Source organism: Cherax quadricarinatus, chromosome 49, assembly GCF_038502225.1.
Source record: "Cherax quadricarinatus isolate ZL_2023a chromosome 49, ASM3850222v1, whole genome shotgun sequence".
In the NCBI taxonomy this organism is placed as follows: domain Eukaryota; kingdom Metazoa; phylum Arthropoda; class Malacostraca; order Decapoda; family Parastacidae; genus Cherax; species Cherax quadricarinatus.
The window spans coordinates 4757252-4779520 of NC_091340.1; the positions used below are offsets into that span (position 1 = coordinate 4757252).

Here is a 22269-nt window from a genome sequence, read left to right on the forward strand (position 1 = left end):
CCCATATTGTCCCTTATCAATCACTTTACCCAGGACCTTTTTTATTCTGTTAGCTAAAATTCTTGCAAAAATCTTATAATCACCACACAATAACGAAATAGCACGATAGTCTTTAACTGTTAATGGCTCACCTTTAGGCACTAAAACGACCACAGCCATCCGCTGCTGTGCCCCTAAAACCCGATCCCGCTTAAGGATATTGAATAATCTTACCAAAAATTCTTTTAAAACGCTCCAATTTTGGAGATAAAAGTCACTGGGCAACCCATCAATTCCTGGTGCCTTACCTAATTGCGCCCCGGATAAAGCTTCCCATGTCTCGCACTCCGTTATCGGCCCTTCCAAAACGAATCGATCATGCTCTGTCAACTCACACTGCACAAACCTTCCAATTGACTGTAATGCTATTTCACTTATTCCCACACTTTGCGTTTTCAACTTAACCCAAGCATCAATATACCCACTCATACCCTCAGTCGTCGTCAACACCTGGTCCACTTTATACCCTTGCATACCTACCTGAACATTCAACCCCATTAACTCCATTGCCTTGCGACGTGTGTGTTGACTCCGCAACACACACGCCGACGGCCGATCTCCCCACAAAACCTCCTCAATCCCGCCCTTAAGCCTTTCCCCATCAAACCTCTCATTTTGTAAATTCCGGATATTTTCCTTCAAACTTTCAATTTCAATAACAGGATAATTAGCATTAATTTGTGCATAACAGTCGCGCAACTGCCCCTCTAAATATTTTTGAAAACCGTATTGTAACTGATTATATCTCTTCCCTCGATTAATATAATATTCCTTAATACGTTTTTTAGCTATTGTTTCCCACCAATTAACCATGGCAACATCCCCTGGTGCTTCTACCACTAAACGATCCCACATATGTCCAAAAGACAAAAGACTATCCTCTTCCTTTAATAACTTTACATTCAATTTCCAAAATGATGGACCCCTCCGAGGCACACCCTCAATATCCACATCTATTACCACTCCTCTATGATCCGAAAAAACCACATCTATCACATCCACCCTCCGCACAGTAACCGCACAAGGCACGTACATTCGGTCCAACCTCGCCGCATAACCTCGTTTAATGAAGGTATGCTCTACCATCCCTCCCCCCCCACACACATCCTTTAACCCCACCCCGGTCAATATATCCCCCAATATACCCAAACAACACCCCGCACCTCTGGGCTCCACATCTTTACGACGTATCACGCAATTCCAATCTCCGCCTATTATTGCAACATTCGGTAAACCACGTAAAAAATAGACCAGCACGTCCCGAACAAATTTAGTTTTAATACTCACGTCACCCTCAGCCGGACCATATACACATACTAAACTAATGGGAACCCTACCCCAAGTTCCATCCACTCTAATTACCCTCCCCTCCCCCCCTTCACTACGCCTTACTATAAACGGGCTAGTTTCCTTTACCAAAATGGCAGCCCCACCTTTCAAACGTGTCGCATGTTCCATGTACACATTATAACCACTCATATCCAACTCATAACCAGGCCTAAAATTATGTTCCTGTAAGAATACCACATCCACACCAAGTCGCACCAAATACTCATTAAACCACTTAAGCTTCCTCTCAGCTCTCAACCCGTTAATATTTATTGTAAAACACTTGAATTCAACAAATGGGTTTTCCTTTTGTCCCCGGCATTGACTTTACCCCAGTTCGTCTTGCAGCACCTCTGTCCCTCTCCCCTTTGTTGGGAATCACCTTTGCAATCCCTTGATCCTTGGGTTCACCATTCCCTCTCTGCTGTACCTCCACCAAAGACTTTTTCCCAGGGCGTTGGGCAGGAGTTAGCACATCATCAGAATCCGATGATGCTGCAGTCCTCTTTCGTGTCCCGCCCTCCACCTGCATTTTGACATCTGAAGCACCGTCCTGATGCACCTCCACCTCTACTGCATGCACCTTCAATCCTTTAGACTCTCTCGTCGACAAACCGTCATCTTCTGCCATACCATCATTCACAGCCTTCCCCAGAACTAAGCCTGGGTCTTCCACCTGATCTAGGACCGATTCCTCTAACAAGTCATCCAGCGCCTTTACCAAAGACGCCGCCACTTCTACACCCATATTAGGTAGTCTCTCCTCAAAAACCTTATGTATGTCCAATGACTGGGATTCTCCTTGAAGCGTTACAATTGGCGATTCGAGCTCCTTTTCTTTGTCCACCTCCTCACTCCATGACAACCGTTGTTGGGGCGGTGTAGCAAGAGACTGTTCTCGCTCATCGCCAACCTCGTCCACTGGCTGCTGTTGCTGCTGTTGCCGTTGCTGTTGTGCCGGGTACCCACTTCGTTTCCCACACTGCGCCGCGATGTGGTCATATGACCCACATAGCCGACACGTACGTTGTTGCCCCGCATACGTTACATAGACTTGAGTCCTTAATTCTTTCAACACAATATATGAAGGAATAGGGTGTCGAAGAGTCATTTTAACTGAATACGCGCCTTCCAGCGCACCTGCATACGGTCCAGTTGCCCATCTCCCTGCTGTGGCTACGTGAACCGTCCCATAAGTACGCAGTTCACTGGTGATATCAAAATCAGTCGCCTCAAAAGGCACATTCCTGATTTTCACCCAGGTGTAATGTCGAGATACATCATGAAGTCTCACCGACACAGCTGTATTAACCGGTATGATGGTCTCCTGATACTTGTCGACCACTGCCTCGTAGACTTGTGCAGACGTCATTTTAACGAAGATTCTTGTCATTCCATTCAATGCGACACCACATATCTCCTCATTTGCTATACCATAGGTATCGCGAATGATCGCTGGTAATAATAAATCCATGTTGGATCCTGTGACAGCACCACGGATCATCTCAATGCAGACAGTGTTGATTCTTCTTCTGCTATTCAGCGCCATGTTGGAGAAAATAAAGTTTCCACCAACCAACGCTAGGGGCAGCTCAATCAGGTAAACTGCGCAAAACAAACTCAAACAGGAGCGTCTGCGCAGCTCGTCCACACGGCTCGGAGGCGATGAGGACAATGGTGTTATAGTAAAGATCAGGACAGTGACCAACCTCAAAAGCACTAAAGGTCAGTTGAAATTCAGTGATCGTACAGGAGAGACGTGTTGATCCTCCTGCCACCCCGGCCGGCTTTACTGCTTCCCCATTCTTTTAATACACCTAAATAACGTAAGTATTGTCTGGTGACGTATTTGTCAGTACAACAGCAGAGTTGAGCTGCAGCTCCTGGTCCCCACCACCAGTTTGGTCACCAAATTATTATTTTAAGTTAATTTTCTTTGGGGTCTAATGTCTTAGAGGGGGGGCGGGGTGATTGACCTTAGTGGAGGGGTTTTGATGCGAGGAACTGGAGCTTCTCCCCTTCCTCTGATCAAACAATAACTCTCACACTAGACGTTACATAACCCATAATGGTGTATCCAGTTCTGGGCTATTTTTTTCCATTATTGAAAAATAACTTAGTGAAGGTCTCTTGATCCAATGAACTTGAGCCTTGTGATCCAGATAGACTTTCATGTAAACAAATTGTTAGTCATCAGGTTTATGTGAAAGAAATATTTATTAAAGAAAAAGATAGCATGACTCTGTTAAACATTAATGGTATATCAGTCAGGCAGTAATGTTACCAGTTTATATTACATGGTAATGTTTACCTATAACTGTGTAATGTTCATGGTTATAATGTGAATGTGTTTTGTTTCAGGTGTGGTAACTGAGAATTGTTGTGTCTGGCTGTGTCTGCTGCAACATTGATCAACACAGCAACTTTGACTAGTCTGAGGAGTGTTGTGCCTGGCTGTGTCTGCTGCAACATTGATCAACACAGCAACTTTGACCAGTCTGAGGATTGGAAACAACCACACTAGTAAATGGTGTGACCCATAACATTTAGTGTTATATGGAGATACAGCAGTTGGAGACGTCGTTAGAGGTGGGCAGGGCCCACTTGTAAGGTATTTCCAGGATATAAGTCCACTAAAGTTTGGTTACTGAAGCAGATAGTAATTGTATTAGGTAGGAAGGTGGTGGGGAGAGTATAGGAAAGATTGTAAGCAATTGATATCAAAAGTAGCTTCGTGGGAAGTATTAGCTTATCTCCCGACCAAAGATGAAATCTCTTGATTATAATATTAATATAGGTTACCCTGAATGGGGTGGAAATAAAAATTGGAGAAATGGGTTCTAAAGCTTAGAACTGAAGACTGATTAGATTTTAGGAAGGTTTAGTTAGTCTAATATCTTTATTATGCAGTCTATACCCATCCTGCAAGATTGTAGGAAGCTGAAATGAAATGTGTAAGTAATATATCATGGCTCGGTAGTGGCGTCAACTGAAGATCCGAGATTCGATCCTAGGCACAAGTGGGCATGTTCATTTATATCCATTGTCACTGTTCACATAAAGGAGGAACACTGCAACAGGCCTACTGCCCCTGAGCAGGCCTACTGGTAGGGGTCGCATCCTGGGGGAGTATAAATACCCTAACAAAAATATAGATGTCATCCTGACTTGATTGTGTAATTCTGTGTTAATCTACCGTAATAATTATATTGAGATAGTTTAGTGTGGTGAGGGTAATGGCAGAAGTCTTGATGCCCATAATTAAGACATAAGAAAGGAGCACTGAAGCAGGCATGTTGTCCCATGTTAGGCAGGTCGAAGTCTCAACCACTCATTTGTCTAACCTATTTTTAAAACTACACAGCCAAAGTTTTAGCTTCACATGACGGGATAAATGTTCCTTAGGCAGAATATATTATAGCCGGAAAAATCAATAATAATTCCTCAGAAATGTGGAATTAACCAAATCTTCCTATTTTCAGTAGAGTTGTAGAGGGCCTGGCCAAGTAATTTTATGCTTTGAAGTTCAAAAAATTTATCATTTGGTGTGGATTTAGCGCTTAAGATTCCAGTCTGAATTAGAGCGTCTTGGGGAGGGGGATGCATTTGTTTTGAAATTGGGTTATACAGTATATATTTAGACTTTGTTGACTGATCTTACCTAGACCACTCTTGATCTTACTTAGATCCCCTTGATCTCACCTAGAAACACTTGATCTTACCTTAACGTCCCTTCATCTCCCCCCCCCCATGCGCCGCCTCTGCTCTGCAAATTAGTAAGGTTTATACCTGGAGTATGTTGCTTAGTTGTGGTGTAGGCAGGGCCAGATTAAGAAGTCTCCGGGCCTTAGGCTATTCAGATTGGCGGGGCCCTTTTGAGTTACGGGTAAGCGAAGCGACCCCTTCCAGCTTGGGGGTGGGGTCGGTGTGAGCCTGTTTAAGGTCTAATTAAATACATTCTGGCTATTTAGATTAAATTTAATAGGGAAAGTACATCAAGACAACCAAAACCATTTACCAACAGCCATTATAACTATCTTGGTTAGGTTTATTTATTTTTTTATTTTATTTCATTATTTTTGTTTTGATTAATTTTTAAAAATCAATTTTACTCTCCAAACACTAACTTTTTAGGTAGGGACCCCTTTGCACTTGTACCATGTGCGCAGTCTTGGATGAGCCCCTGAACCCCTTGGCCCGCGGGGCCCCCAAATGTGCGGGGACCTAGGCAAATGCCTAGTTTGCCTATGCGGTAATCCGGCCCTGGGTGTAGGTCTACAATTATTTAGTTTAAACTGTCAAAATAACTTATAGAATTAGGTGGTGTTAAGTAGGATAGGTAAGGTATAGAACTGGAGAATCTGCTATATGCATTATGAATGCATATAGCAGGGGAGAGTAATCTCCCCCGAAGGCATAGATTACGTAGAACTGTGGGCCTTGGAACCCACCAACGACCTTCAGTAGCTGTGTGGAATCTGTTATTTTACATGGTTTCAGTGGGGATGTTGGTGGGTTTCGGGCTTTGGGTAGTGGTTGCGGTGGGTGTTCTACGTATTTTATGTCTTTGGCAAATCTAATGTTGCTTTGTTTTACTAAGTTCACAAAACTGACACTTGGAGGGAGGAAACTTCAGACGTTTCGGTATAACCTGGGTTGTTTTGAGACCACTTTCAACTGCACCTGACCTTTGTTCCTGGACCAGATTTATCTAACTTTGATTGTTTTCATATAAATGGTGTACAATACCAGGTTGGTAAGAGACACATTGACAGGTATTATTATTCATGAAATGTTTCGCTTGAGGGTTAGGCTTTATCTCGACTACAGAGGTGACAGTCTGAGAGACTAAATTGGAGTTAATTTTGAGTTCTACGCTCTAAACTTGATAAAAGATGGTCAGTCTCTTAGCCAAACTTTTTATTTACTTCTAATTTCTTGCCTAGCATTGGCCAACAGGAATATTGGAGTTTTTCATGTCTATTGTAAGCTCCTGTTGAACTTTATTATTGAAGGTTAACTTGTTGCAGTTTCCCCACTGTTATTTGTAGACAATATTTCAGCTACGAATATTGTTACTATTACTACTATTAATGTTACTACTACCTCCACTACTACCAGGACTTACTGCTAGACTGACTACCAGTACTAATACTACCACCATTAGCATTATCACTACCACCATTGGTATTACCGCAAATCTTACCAGCACTACCTACACTTCTATTGTTATTACTACTGCTTTTACTGCTACTGTCTGTACCACTACTGTTTGAACTTAGTCGCCTGACGTCCTTTGTAATTTCACCCCCTCCCCCTCCATGGTTTTTGCGACCTGTCATGTGGTCTATTACACCTTTTGACCCTTAGTCTGACTTGATACTCGTCCAAGAGAAATCAAAAGATAGTCTGGAATTGACTCACGAAACCGTAATGACACGATTGCAAACAAACCATACCACGGGCGGGATTGAACCCGCGGTCAGTCTCAAAACAACAGACCGTCGTTCAATCCCGCCCGTGGTATGGTTTAGTCTCGAATTGCTTTTCCACTGTTGGTTTCCATAGGTGTATTGTAAGTAGTTTTATATATTTAGGTAGGTTAAGAACTGGAGAATCTGCTATATGCATTATGAATGCATATAGCAGGGGAGAGTAATCTCCCCCGAAGGCATAGATTACGTAGAACTGTGGGCCTTGGAACCCACCAACGACCTTCAGTAGCTGTGTGGAATCTGTTATTTTACATGGTTTCAGTGGGGATGTTGGTGGGTTTCGGGCTTTGGGTAGTGGTTGCGGTGGGTGTTCTACGTATTTTATGCCTTTGGCCAAACTGTGCAAAGTTAAATATTGATTCATTGAGTTTACGCAATTTCGTCATTTTTGGAAAATTTAAGCGGCGTTCAGGTTCCTATGAATATAAAAGTATTAGCGTTCAGAATTTCAGATGGTTTGATAGTTTGTAAGCAGTGAAGTGTAACGCTTCTGGCAGCAGACGTTAATGATAAAAATGAAAACCTCTGTGATCTGAAGTGGAGTGTTAGTCGGCAGAAAGAATTCACTAACATCTGATGCTGATGAGTGTAATTAGGGTGGGGGGGGGTGATTTAGATTGGTATTAGTGAGAATAGGATTATTAACCCTGCTGGGTTAGAAACAGAAAAATAGTGGGGGGAGGGCTTGAATGTAGTGGTCCTCAGGTTGTGCCTAGGATGCCAGCCATAACTGGCAGGTAAGGTAGGTTATAAATTCAGGCTAGCATAGTAGTGTGTGTTAGGAAACTGGTATACGGCAGGCCTTCAACTGCTTAGATAACCCCTAGTATGCTATGGGGGACGTGGAAGTGTAGGGGGAAATACAATGTTGTCTTAATGATCCTAACTACCTTAATGTTAAATTTGGATGCCCATCAAGGGGCGTCTTTGTACTGGTGAAGGTATCTTGATACAAGCAGTTGAAAGTAGCCTCCCCTTCCTTGGATCAAACCTGATTGCCTAATATTACTCAAGCTGTGTATAACCCCTGTGGATAATGTATCTAGTTTGGGAAATTTTATTTGGTTAAATGTGCACGTACGTAAAATAGTTTGAAGGGGGGGGGGATGGCGGCGAACTCTCGGGGAACAGGTCTATGAAAGAAAGTCAAACCTGACTTTCTTAACTTGACTGAGTAGTGCAAGTTTTTTTTTTTTCCAGTTAAAAATAGGCGTCTAAGGGATATTAGGAGTAGGTTTGGCTAGGTTGTAATGTATTATGGAGTTAAACAAGTTGGAGGGTTTATTGTCGCAGAGTCGTCCTGACAAACAAGACAGAACACTGGAGACAAGAGGGCATCATAATAGCTTGTTAGAAGACTTCTGCGTGCACAAGTGTTTATCCATTGCCCAATCTTCACTGCAAACAGTGTTGCAACAATGTATTGTCAGCTTCCTGACACAAGGTCATGAAATTTAAAAATGTATCATACCTCAAACTACTAATAATGGCAGTATTGAGGCTATTCGCCTCATTACTACTATTGTTAGTAGGGTTGGGGGTTGGTAAATTTTTTTTTTTTTCCCGAGCTTAAAGCTCCCGAATTGTGTGAATGTTGTCCTGCTGACAAATACAGCAGTTGAAGCTTTTCATAGTTATTTCCTTTTTCTATTTTTGTTTTCCTTTAACACCTTTGTGTGTGTGTGTTCATTGAACATTGCTATGATAAAGAAAAGATTATTAATTAAAATGTAATAAATGTCTAAGTTTATCTAATATTCCCCATGTTGTGGGCAGCTGCTGTGTGGTGAAGGCCGTGTCGTGGGCAGCTGCAAGTCTTCGGAGATGTCATCACCAGCAGCAACTCGCCAAAACAATGTCTGCAAAGATAAAAGTATGGACTACTAGATTATTCATGAACTGCAGTAAGCAAGTTTGAAAGTCTTGCTATGTATTTAGAACGCTTGCTTCAACATTTTGTAGAAAGAAAATTTTTTTAAATATTTTCTAAGCCGAGTCCAAGTTTTTTAAATTATCACAGGTTGATGGAACTGGAAGAGCTGGAGGTGTTGATGTGGTGGATGGCAGAGGAGTGACTAGTGGCGCCACTATTCTTGACCTCCATGACTAAATGGCGCCACTGATCTGGTGGAGGGGGGTAATGACGTCAGTGGTTGTTTGTGGGGAGGGGGAAGGTCGTTAGGGAAAGGGTCGGGGGTTGGCTGCTGGTGGAGGGGTTTGGGGGTGAGTAGTTAGTTGTTACTGGTGGGAGGGTGATGGGGAGGGGGTAGGAGGGATGGTTGTTACTTGGTAATTACTAAGGGACTAACACAGTCTTGTTACTGTGTGTTAACGTGGCTTAAACCTTGGTATTTGAAACGCCCTGGACACTTAGCCCAAAGACGCTCGTTTGCTACTTATTCGTAATTCTAATGAACAGTGTCCAAGGACTCGTGTTGAAAGCGGTCTCCTTGATGTTGGACTTCTCTTGTGGGTTTAGTGCTTAGTTTTGATCAGGGCCAGATTTAGACCTTGATGGGCCCAGAGCACTTTAGGTTTGGGGGGCCCTCAACATGGAAATTAAATTGAATTACAAATAAGAAATGAACTAAAACGAATGTTAAACAGCAATTTTCGAAAAAAAAAATGTTATATTTCGAAGACGTCTGATTTTGTTTTTCTCAATTTTATTGACTTTAACTGACTATAATTTTCAGTTTGTAATATATTCCATCTACACTATATAATAATTACCAATGCGTATTTATTTTTGGTGTCGGGCTTTTGGTATCTATATGGTGGCAGTTGACCGAAAGGAAACGTGCTTTTTCTGACAAAACCACAAGGCTGAGTCTGAATCACATGGTGGCGCTTCACTGTCCAAGTCTACACAAGTATCTGTAGAATGTGGTTGTGGTGATTCATCATCATTACTATCTTGATCTGGTATGTTCTTTTTATTTTCTGCAGATGTATCTGGTAATGCGGGTGGGTCCTCGGAAGAAACATCTGGTAGTGGTACTGGTTCTTCATTAGTAGCTTCTATGTTGTCCACTACGGAAGCAGAGAAAAGTTCTGTAAGGCGTTTTGTCTTTGTCAAGATGGCAGCATTTCTTTTGCTCGATTCTTTGGAAATCTTTCTTTTCTGAGCTCCTGACAACTGTATTTTCCGTGGCATACTGGGTCTTCTGAAAAAACAAATATTCAGATTTTTTTGACATTTAATGGCATGCACTCACACTCTTACTCTTTCTCTCACACACACAGTAGAGGCCTGGAGTTTACCTGGAGAGAGTTCCGGGGGTCAACGCCCCCGCGGCCCGGTCTGTGACCAGGCCTCCTGGTGGGCCAGTGAAGAGGCAGGGCCAGGAGCTATGAATCGACCCCTGCAACCAAACCTAGGTGAGTACACACTCAGAAGTGTCCCTATTTGCAGATGATGTGAAGTTAATGAGGAGAATTAAATCAGATGCGGATCAGACAGGTTTACAGAGAGACCTGGACAGGCTGGACGTTTGGTCTGGCAACTGGCTCCTAGAATTTAACCCCGCCAAATGCAAAGTCATGAAGATCAGGGAAGGGCAAAGAAGACTGCAGAGTATAGGCTAGGTGGCCAAAGACTGCAAGCCTCACTAAAGGAGAAAGATCTTGGGGCGAGTATAATACCGAGCACGTCGCCGGAAGCACACATTAACCAGATAACTGCTGTGGCATGTGGGCACCTGGCAAACCGGATAATAGCATTCTGATACCTCAATAAGGAATCGTTCAAGACTCTATACACTGTGTACGTCAGGCCCATACTGGAGTACGCAGCACCAGTTTGGAACCTACACCTGGTCAAGCACGTCAAGAAATTAGAGAAAGTGCAAAGGTTTGCAACAAGGCTGGTTCCAGAGCTAAGGGGAATGTCCTACGAAGAAAGGTTAAGGGAAATCGGTCTGACAACACTGGAGGACAGGGGAGTCAGGGGAGACATGACGACATACAAAATACTCCGTGGAATAGATAAGGTGGACAGACAGGATGTTCCAGAGAGGGGACACAGAAACAAGGGATCACAATTGGAAGTTGAAGACTCAGAGTCAAAGGGATGTTAGGAAGTATTTCTTCAGTCATAGAGTAGTTAGGAAATGCAAGTGATGTAGTGGAGGCAGGAACCATACATAGATTTAAGACGAGGTATGAAAAAGCTCATGGAGCAGGCCTCTTTAAGGGGGACTCCTTGTTGTGGTAAAGAGGCTATCAATCTGAGGAATTGGACCTTTTGGTCTTCCTCCGAACGAACTTAATTACCCCCCAATCCTCCCTTCCCTATCCCCTCCTCATACCCTCCCTTTTTTCCCTTCCCTCCCCTCTCCCAACCATCCCCTTTTCCCCATCCTGTTTGTAGCCTCTGGGGTCCTCCCCTCTAGCGTTAGTTTCTAGGTGTTGGGGTGGCGTGCTGGGGTTCGTCCCCTTCCGTGATGTCCCTCGGGGGTGATGTGATTTGCCATGGAATCTGAATTGTCTGAGGATGCCCTGCTCCCTTCCCAGTTTCCGGGTCATGGGCAGGGTGCCCTTCGGATGATGAGTGTATCTCTAAAAGCTGCCTGCCAGTTCTGGGGAGTGGCAGCCAAAGGCGGTATGCTTTGTAGCGGGTTTCCAATCATCCTTTCTTTTGTCCGCCTAGGTAGTTCAGTAGATATGAGGCTGCTGTCCCAGAGTGCTGGTTTACTGGTGTGAAGGGTAGGGTATGACACTGGTTCCACACTGCATCTTCCCTGCCATTGGGCTCGAGGCCCTCTCAGATGAGGGGAGGAGCTTTTGGCCCCTCCTAGCCTCTCCCTCCGCTGTCCCTTTTTTTTTTTTCTTTCCTTCTTTCTTAAAATAACAAGAAAGAAGATATGGAAGATACACCTATTATTATGGAACCTTCACCCAGTGAAACCCTTCCTCTTCCCAGGCCCCATTTTGATCCCACACCTTGTTCTGACCTGGCTTCATTATCGGACCATTCTCTCAACCCTTCTCATACCCCTGTACCTTCTGCTGGTGACACTTCGTCACCTGCTTCAGGTGCTGCAGTGTCACAAGTTTCTGTTCATGCCGCTGCTTCTAGCATGCCTTTCACAATGCGTCCGGCTTCCCCAATACAGTGCAACAGTTCTCGGATCGCCCACCTCCCTCTAGTCAAACCGCCCACAGTTCTACACCTAAGCGTCCATGACACCCTACTGATGACGGTTCATCGATGACCACTCAAAAATGACCTACACGACACTCGCTACTTTTGCACACCAGACAAATGAGTATGCAATGGACAAAATTCCTTTCTTTACAAACGACATCTCAAACTGATTATCTTTCTGATCACTGAATTGGTAAAGCTCTTTTATGACCTGTTGGACAACATATATCTTTCCATGCTCTTTGAAGCAGTGTGCATGTTGTAACAGTGCAGAATTCAGAGCAAGCTCATGCTCTCTCCCGCATCACTTCCATAGATAACATACCAGTCACTGTTCTTAAGCATGCTACCCTTAATTCTTGCAGTGGTACTGTGGTCTTGCCGCATACCATTGTACAGTGATTTTTTTGTTTTGTGGTGAGGATATTTTAGAACAATTAGCCCTTCAGAACCTCCCTATCCTCAAGGTAGATACATCCTGTCTGCTCGTGGGCGGAGGTGCTTTCCTAGTAACATTGCTGTCTGTATTGCGGGACATCACCTAGAGGTCCATCAAGTAGTTCCCACTCCCCAACAGTGTCAAAATTGCTGGCATTTTGGACACCCCCTTAAACACTGCAGATCTGTGGTGGAATGCCCATGTGGAATATTAAAATTACCTGGATGAACCTCATAAGATACCAGCAATTGGTAACCTGGAGAGAGTTCCGGGGGTCAACGTCCCCACGGCCCGGTCTGTGACCAGGCCTCCTGGTGGATCAGAGCCTGATCAACCAGGCTGTTACTGCTGGCTGCACGCAATCCAACGTACGAGCCACAGCCCATATCAAGTGTTAGAGACATGTAGGAATTTTTAGACATTTTAGGTCTCCAGAAAATGCCACCCTTCAAATACCCACTACTCTCGTACTTCCACAAGTCTCTCTGGACCTATATTAATTCCAAATGAAATAAGCATCACCAGTAATTCTGGTAAAACTATTAATATAAATTATATGGACTGTATGTTAAATTGAGTTAATGAATACATATATACATTTGTATATCAGAAAGGGAATTTATATTAATAACACTCGCCAATTTGTCTGGAGATTACTTGGTGTGTCATCCACAACCTCCGACAAATTCTGCTCCTATTTGAGAGGTTTCAAGCACGTATAACCTCCAGAGCTACAAGATATTTTTCCCATTTCACTAACTCTCATCTTGTGTACGAATGGTATATAATACCGACAAGATGAGAGTAAGACACATGTGCAACATCTGGGTATCTTTATTGTAGACGTTTCGCCATCCAGTGGCTTTATCAATACAAATTCTAGGACATAACTTGAAGACAGTAGAACTATGTACAGAAGATGAGGTAATCAGTCCCTCAACCTAGGATTAGGTGCGAACAGCACCAAGGTCGTGGAGATTCTGAAGCAGAAGAAAGAATCCTGGCGCTTATATAGTAACGTCAGGTGTAGCAGACGAGGGCATATTCACTGGTAGGCGGGATTCCCCAGTGGAAGTAGGTCCTTCCCAAAGAGATGGGTTAGTTGTAGTAGTAGTTGTCGTAGTCGTGAAGGTTATGTACATGTCCTCAGAATTAAGATTCCATGATGTTGCAGTGTCTGACAAGTTGTGTACGAAATGGTATATAATACCGACAAGATGAGAGTAAGACACATGTGCAACATCTGGGTATCTTTATTGTAGACGTTTCGCCATCCAGTGGCTTTATCAATACAAATTCTAGGACATAACTTGAAGACAGTAGAACTATGTACAGAAGATGAGGTAATCAGTCCCTCAACCTAGGAGTAGGTGCGAACAGCACCATAGTCGTGGAGATTCTGAAGCAGAAGAAAGAATCCTGGCGCTTATATAGTAACGTCAGGTGAAGCAGACGAGGGCAAATTCACTGGTAGGCGGGATTTCCCAGTGGAAGTAGGTCCTTCCCAAAGAGATGGGTTAGTTGTAGTAGTAGTTGTCGTAGTCCCGCCTACCAGTGAATTTGCCCTCGTCTGCTTCACCTGACGTTACTATATAAGCGCCAGGATTCTTCTGCTTCAGAATCTCCACGACTATGGTGCTGTTCGCACCTACTCCTAGGTTGAGGGACTGATTACCTCATCTTCTGTACATAGTTCTACTGTCTTCAAGTTATGTCCTAGAATTTGTATTGATAAAGCCACTGGATGGCGAAACGTCTACAATAAAGATACCCAGATGTTGCACATGTGTCTTACTCTCAACTCTCATCTTGCCCAGTTCAAAACATGGCATCTCTTCCCAAGCAATGCTAACCCTGCTGCTGATTCCTTCTTTATTTCCAAATTAATTTTTACTAACTGCAATGTATTTCACTAAATTACATGCAAAAATACACTATATTTTTGGAAAATATACAATATTTTCCACAGCCCGGTCTGTGGTGCAGCAGATCATTCCAGTACGTCATGTAGTCTTCCCCCTTCTTGTCTCAATTGCAGGGAACCTCGTCCTTCCTTTCCACATCGTTGCCAGGTTTATCATAATGAACAAGAGATCTGTTATCTTAAGGAGCATAAGGGCCTCGCCTACACTATGGCTGTCTCTCGGCTCCGCCTTCAAGGTAAACCTCCTCGTGTCCCATATGCTCGGGTAGCCCGAAGACCTTCAACCTCGAGAGTCCTCCCACCTCCCATTCCCTCTGCATCTGTGTCTTCCAGGGTTGCCAAAATTTCTAATTCTTTTGCAGTTGTATCCTCTGACACTCCTACCTCCACACCACTTCCTACTTCTCCTTCATTTCACTTCTCAGTCTGCGAGACTTCGCACACCTACACTTTCTTCACATCCATCACCTGCACAGAATATATTTCCTACATTGGAGCCTCGTTCTTACCCCCTTTCCAACTCTCATGAAGGTAGAGGTTCACCCCCCTCATGTAGTCCCCTCTTCCTCTGTTCCCCATCAGTCTTCCTCCATAGTTACCCTCCAACCTCCTTCCTCTCCTGTTACACTGCAGGCCTCTTCTGCCCCAACCAATGCATCTCTCCAGGTTCATACTCCCTCCCCCCCCCTCAGACCTCTTTGGATGCCTCCATAGTTTCCCCGACCTTTCCTTGCAATGCTTCTCCTGTCTGACATCATGGCATTGTTGGCTTCCTTAACTGAGACATTAGATGCTGTCTCCAGCTATATTGCAGAGACGACACCCCTGATGGACTCCGTGACTTCTACCCCTTCTATTGCACGACCCTTGTTACAATTTATTCCTCCACAACATTCACATTCTTCCTTGCTTACACACTTACCATTACCCCTGCACGTTGACTTTACAGATCCTAAAAGCCCATAGGTTTTATCGTTTCTTATTGTTGCCAATTTTATTTGTGTACATAATGTCTTTTTTACAGTGGAATATTCGTGGCCTTAGAGGTAATCGAGGAGAACTCCAAGTGTTGCTCTCCCAGTTGTCCCCAGTATGTGTTGGGTTGCAAGAGCCCAAAATTCATTCTGCTGTCAATCACACCATTTTGGGCTACATGCTATTACATTCTTCAAATCCTTTACCCGACGAATCATTTAATGAAAGCGCACTTCTTGTGTGAGTTGATATACCGTATCAACAAGTTTTTATTCATTCTCCGTTGCATTATAATGCAGCTCAGATTTATTTACACAGATGGTTTACAGTTCGCTCTCTTGATCTTCCTCCCGTGCATTCTGTATCTCTGGTATTGCGTTTTTAATTTCTTCTCTACTGCCGCCTATCTTGTTGGGTGACTAACACTCGCCATCACCTGTGGGGAGGGTCCCACTGCAACATTCGTGGTGATCAGTTAGACTTCTCACTTTTCACCCTCTTCATGTTTTAAATGCAGGTGCTCCTACCCATTTTGACTCCCACAATCACTCTCTCTCCTGCATTGACCTTTCTATCTGTCCTCGCCCATTGCACTTGATTTCACGTGATCTGTTCTTCCAGATTTACATGATAGTGATCACTTTCCTATCCTTCTTACCTCTACTACATATACCGACCGTTTCATAACCCTCGTGGGCAATTTGCTCAAGCAGATTGGGACTTATACTCCCATCTTACCACCTGTTGTGAGGACCCCCTTTTGTCGTCTATTGATTTAATTTTCGACCTTAGTCCTAACTGTGGCGACATTTTCTATCCCCCAAACCTCAAGTAAGCATTCTCAGACATGCGTACCTTCGTGGTCTCCTACATGCGTCCACACAGTACATTTAAAACATGCTGCGTTGAGTCGATATCAATATAACCATACCGCAGAACGTTTAATGGAAATAAGCCAGTTTTTTAACATGACAATGCTGGGTTATTCTGGGTTACTAACCCTCTAGTAAGATAACAGTTATAAGTCTTCTACACCTTGTATTAATGTTTGTACTTAAATACACAAGACACAGATCTCTCTTTGGTGTACCTCGTGTCCATATCACAGTGTAAAAACTCTTATGCACATAAAAGGCCCCAAAATCTGGAATTCATTACCAGAACATACTAAGGTAACCAGGCCTGAAAATCAATTTAAGACTTCTAAAAAACCACTTATTCGCCCAGGACTAAATAATCAACACTCAATATTTAACATTACCAATAATTCTCCCAATTACTTGAATCTTAAAACTTCAAAACACCATACAGTAAATTGATCATCTTGTTTGTTATACGTTGTAATGCGACAAATTTGTACAACTATAATGCTTCAGTATCGAAATGTTCAAATTTCATCGTTTCAAATACTCGATTGTACTTCATATTGTAAATTGTTTATGGTAATTTCTATCACTTAACCTTTCATTGCTTGTTAAGATTAAGTTAATTTTAAGCTGCACATAATGTTCTGCATACAAGGGGCTTTTGGCATGTACACCCAACTAGTACTATAACCTTGTACAACTATGTATTATGTCTAAATAAACTATATGAATATATTCCAACATTTGCAACTGGTCAACAGATAATACGTTCAGAAGTTATTTGCAGATACATACAACAGTTACTTGCAAATACGTACAATAGTTACCTGCAGACATGTACAGCAGTTACTTGTAGGTGATACAACAGTTACTTGCAGTTTACTTGGAGAGGGTTTTGGGGGTCAACGCCCCCGCGACTCGGTCTGAGACCAGGCCTCATAGTGGATCAGGGTCTGATCAACCAGGCTGTTACTGCTGGCCGCACGCAAACTGATGTAGGAACCACTGCCCGGTTGGTCAGGTACAGACTTTAGGTGCCTGTCCAGTGCCTTGAAGACAGCCAAGGGTCTATCGGTATTCCCCCTTATGTACCTCTTCAAGGGGGGCTTCTTGGCGTGGTGAAGAGGCTCTTGGTCTGAGGAATTAGCCCTGTCGGTCTTCTTCCTCAGACCGAACCTAATTACCCCCCATTCTCCCCTCCCCTATCCCATCCTCCCCTTTTTCCATTCCTCCTCCTCCTCCCCACCCCTTCCTTTTGCCCTTCCTCTTTTTGGCCTTTGGGATTTCTCCCACAGGCGCGCTAGTTCCTAGGTAGGGGAAAGGACACCGGGGTCCATCCCATTTTGTTGAGGTTCTTGGCAGTGGCGTAGTTTGCCGTGGAATCTGGATTGCCTGGGGATGTCCCGATCCCTCTCCAGTATCCCGGAGTAGCTTTGGGTGTCTTTCGGGCGATGGGTGTATCTCTGGAAGCCACCTTTCGGATTCCGGGGGTGGTGGCCGAAGGAGGTATGCTTTGTGGCAGATATCCGGCCGCCCTCTCTTTTGTCCACCGAGGTAGCTCGGCAGATGTGAGGTTGCTATCCCGGATTGCTGGTTTACTGGCATGAAGGGTAGGGTATGGCATGGGTTCCATGCTGCATCTGCGCTACTAGCGGTGCTGAGGTCCTCTTGGGCGCGGAGGGAGATTTCCGGCCCTTTCATTCCTCCTGGGAACTATTCCTCCCCGCTCCCCCCTTTTTTTATTCTTTTTTTTATTTTTATTTTCTTTTCTTTTTTTTTCTTAAAAACAAAAAGCAAAGGAGTAACCTAACCATGGAGAACCCAATCCATGAACCCACTACCCCCGGGCCCCTTCTTGATACCGCACCCCATTCTGACCCTGCCTTGTGTTTAGACCACTCTTCGGTCACTCCTGATGCCCCTGTACCTCTTGCTGGTGCTGTTTCCTCACCCGCTTCAGGTACCGGGGCTTCGACTGACTCCTTCGATTTGTCTGAACTCCGCTCTCCTTTGACTATGCTTCCGGCTTCTCCCTCTACGGTACGGCAATTTTCGAATCGCCTGCCCATTTCACGCCAGACCAACTCCGGTCCTACTCCTAAACGCCAACATCAATCTCCTGATGATGCTCCTTCGTTACCTTCCCATTCTACTCCGAAAAGACCGACACTTCAAGCACTCCCTCTCCACGCTCAGTTTTGGACCACACAATGGACTAAATTCTTTACTTTAAGACCGACTTCTTCTGCCTACCTTTCTGACCATAGTATTGGCAAAGTGCTCCTGCATCATGTTGGTAGAGATATTTCATTTCATGCTCTCAAGAGCGGTACGTGCATCGTCACTGTCCAGAATGCTACCCAAGCTCATGATCTTTCTCTCCTTTCGAATATCGATACTACTCCTATCACTATTGAAAAATATCTTTCTCTCAATTCTTGTAGTGGTACTGTCATTCTGCCCCATACCATAGTCCAACAGAATTTCCAGTCATGTGGCAATGACATTTTTGAACAGCTGGGACTCCAGGATCTCCCAATCCTCAAAGTAGACACATATGTCCTTCCTGCCCATGTAATGTGGCTCGTTTAACTTTTGACAGCCGAGAACTCCCGTCCTCTGTATATGTCACGGGACATCGGTTACAAGTTCGAAAGGTGATACCTACACCGCAACAATGTAGAAATTGCTGGCGTTTTGGTCACCCAGCGAAATATTGCAGATCTATGGCCGAATGCCCAGTCTGTGGTGCCGACGACCGTTCTAATACATCTTGCAGTCAACCTCCATCATGCCTTAATTGTAATGAAGCTCACCCTTCGTACTCCCGCCGTTGCCAGGTCTACTTAAATGAACGTGAAATCCGTTGCCTCAAAGAGGCAGAAGGTCTCCCTTATGCTATGGCAGTTACTCATCTCCGCCTCCAAGGGAGACTACCCCGTGTTTCTTATTCTCGTGTTTCCAAACATCCCCCCACTTCTGGGGTCCCATCTTCTGCAGCCTCCTCTGTTGTTACCCCTCCCATAGCCACTACGGCATCTAATCCTTTTGCTGTCCTTGGCTCTGACGTCCCGACTACAACTCAGTCTGTTCTCACATCTTCACGTCCTTCCTCACAAGCCCCAGTATCAAAAAGGCCTCGTACGACACCTAATACCAATCGCCCTTCTACTTCTCATAAGTCCAAAAAATCCACATTGCTCAAATCTTCTTTGCCCCTTCCTTCCCTTCTTCCACCTCCACACTTTACCTTTCCAGTCTCTGTACCTAGTTCTTCCCCTCTCTCTGGCTCTATTACAAGTGTGGAGATTCACCCTCCTCCTCGTACTATGCCTTCCACCCCCGTCCCCTCCCAAGTTTCTCCCTCTTCTGCCACCTCCCAGGTTTCTGCCTCTTCTGTCCCCCCCCCCCACACTTCATCTCCAGTCCCTTACACTCTTCCCTCCCCCTCTACTTTGGTACTGTCCATTACTGTCCCAATCTTTACTCACCCTCCTCCTTCTATCTCCAATATGGTTTCCCATACATCTTTGAATTCAGAAACACTTGAAGCCATTTCAGAATATATTGCAGAGACTAAACCTTCAATGGACACTGATTCACTTCCTGTTCCTTCTCTTCCCTCTCCTCCATCTTCACAACCCCATTCTTCGCAACGCTCCGTTCCTTCACTACTTGAACGTCTTCCAATGCCACCACACGTTGACTTTTCTAACCCCTCTAGGCCGTAGGTGCCTTTACCTACAGATTCCTGGTATTTTCTTCATCGCCAATCATGGCCTATTTACAGTGGAATATCCGCGGCCTCAGGGGTAATCAGGGTGAGCTTCAGATGTTGCTTTCCAGGTTTTCCCCTGTTGGTGCTTGCTTACAAGAACCAAAATTACACTCGGCTGTCTTCCAACCTATCTCAGGCTATAATTTATTGTATTCTTTGGATCCTTTCTCAGATGGGACCTTTAATGAAAGTGCCCTTCTACGCAATGATATTCCGTACTGTCAACTATTTGTCTATACCTCGCTGCATTACACTGCAGCCCGTATCCACTTGAATAAGTGGCTTACAATATGTTCTTTATATCTCTCTCCTCGAGCATTTTCTATCCCAGACGTTGCCTTTCTTGTTTCATCTTTACCACCACCACTTCTGTTACTTGGTGATTTTAATGCCCACCATTTCCTCTGGGGGGTCTCATTGTGACTCACGTGGCATCCAGTTGGAGGCTTTTCTCGCCTCTCACCCCCTCCATGTTTTAAATACGGGTACTCCCACCCATTTTGATCCTCGTACTCATACTCTCTCTTGCATCGATCTATCAGTCTGCTCTTCCTCCACTGCACTAGACTTCACCTGGTCTGTTCTACCGGACTTACATGACAGCGATCATTTTCGGATCATTCTTACTTCTCCTTCCTATTCACCACCTTTCCATAGCCCTCGCTGGCAATTTGATCGGGCAAATTGGGATCTTTACTCACACCTCACTGCTTTTAGTGAGGTTCCTTCTTCATCCTCCATTGACGAGCTCCTACATCTCTTCTCGACGTCAGTTTATACCGCAGCTTCTCATTCTATACCCCAAACCTCAGGCAGGCATTCTCAGAAGTGCGTGCCTTGGTGGTCTCCTGCTTGTGCTCGTGCAGTACGTTTGAAACGTGCTGCATGGGGCAGGTACCGGTACAATAGAACTGCTGAGAGACTTCTTGATTTTAAGCAGAAGCGTGCGATCGCTCGCAGTGTCATCCGTGAAGCTAAACGCACTTGTTGGCGAGACTATGTTTCCACCATCACCTCTGCTTCTTCTGTGAGTGCAGTCTGGAAAAAAAGTGAGGAAATTGAGTGGTAAATACTCTCCTGACCCGGCTCCTGTTCTACGGGTCGCTGGTGTTGATGTAGCAAACCCTCTCGACGTTGCCATTGAACCTGGCACACTTTCTGGTCCATATTTCCCGTGGGCTCCATCTATGCCCCTCGTTTCTTTCCTCAAAGTCTGCCAGAGAGTTAGTACCCTTGGACTTTTCTTCTCTCAGAGAAGAACAGTATAATGTGCCTTTTACACTTCAAGAACTGGAGGCAACGCTCTCAGCTTGCCGATCATCGGCACCTGGGCCTGACGACATTCATATTCGTATGTTACAACATTTACATCGGTCAGCCCTTGTAGTCCTCTTACACCTCTTCAATCTTATTTGGGCACAAGGAGTTCTTCCCCAGCTGTGGAAATCTGCCATTGTTCTCCCTTTTCACAAACCGGGTACTACAGGACATGATGCCTCCCACTATCGTCCCATCGCTCTTACTAGTGCAGTTTGCAAAGTGATGGAACGTCTCGTAAATCGACGTTTAATGTGGTATTTAGAGACACACAACAGTCTCTCCGCTAGTCAATATGGCTTTCGTAAGGGTCGTTCTACCATAGACCCCTTACTATGCTTGGATACGTATGTTCGTAATGCCTTTGCGAATAATCACTCAGTTATTGCCGTACTTTTTGACCTTGAGAAGGCATATGACACAACTTGGAGGTATAATATTTTGGCCCAGGCCCATTCCTTAGGCCTCCGAGGCAGTCTACCATCCTTCCGTAAGAACCTTTTAACTGACAGACATTTCCGTGTTCGAGTCAATAATGCTCTTTCTCCGGACTTCGTCCAAGGTGAAGGTGTCCCTCAGGGATGTGTTCTAAGCACAACACTTTTTCTCCTTGCTATAAATGATTTGGCCTCTGTTCTTCCACCCAATATTTGGTCATCACTCTATGTTGATGACTTCGCTATTGCTTGTGCAGGCGCTGACTGTCATCTTATTGCAGTTTCTCTCCAGCATGCGGTCGACCGTGTTTCCACTTGGGCCACCACGCATGGGTTTAAATTTTCAAGTACCAAAACTCACCAAATTACTTTCACTAGACGCTCTGTTATCTCCGATCATCCTTTGTATCTCTATGGCTCCCGTATCCCCGAACGTGATACAGTCAGGTTTCTAGGCCTTCTCTTTGACCGTAGGTTATCCTGGAAACCTCACATTACCTCTCTGAAGGCAACTTGTCACA

The 22269-nt window shown here is 44.5% G+C and overlaps 1 protein-coding gene across 15 annotated transcripts in view; it reads left to right on the forward strand.

Annotated features, from left to right (window-relative positions):
- Positions 1 to 3047: 3047 nt before the first annotated feature.
- LOC128696962 (uncharacterized) overlaps positions 3048 to 22269 on the forward strand; it is a 35900-nt gene continuing 16678 nt past the window's right edge. For 2 of the 15 annotated variants that reach the window (XR_011393305.1, XM_070095117.1), the window contains exons 1-5: positions 3048 to 3194; positions 3730 to 3957; positions 8640 to 8736; positions 9813 to 9919; positions 10110 to 10244. Coding sequence is in view for 1 of the 15 variants with exons in the window: in XM_070095126.1 (XP_069951227.1) it covers positions 3925 to 3957; positions 8640 to 8736; positions 9813 to 9914; positions 10110 to 10244 (367 nt within the window). In the remaining 14 variants the exon portion in view is untranslated. Of the gene's footprint in view, positions 3195 to 3729; positions 3980 to 8639; positions 8737 to 9416; positions 9789 to 9812; positions 9920 to 10109; positions 10245 to 22269 lie in introns of those variants that run through there. The other 13 variants (XR_011393304.1, XM_070095126.1, XM_070095115.1 and 10 more) reach the window with 11 other exon arrangements.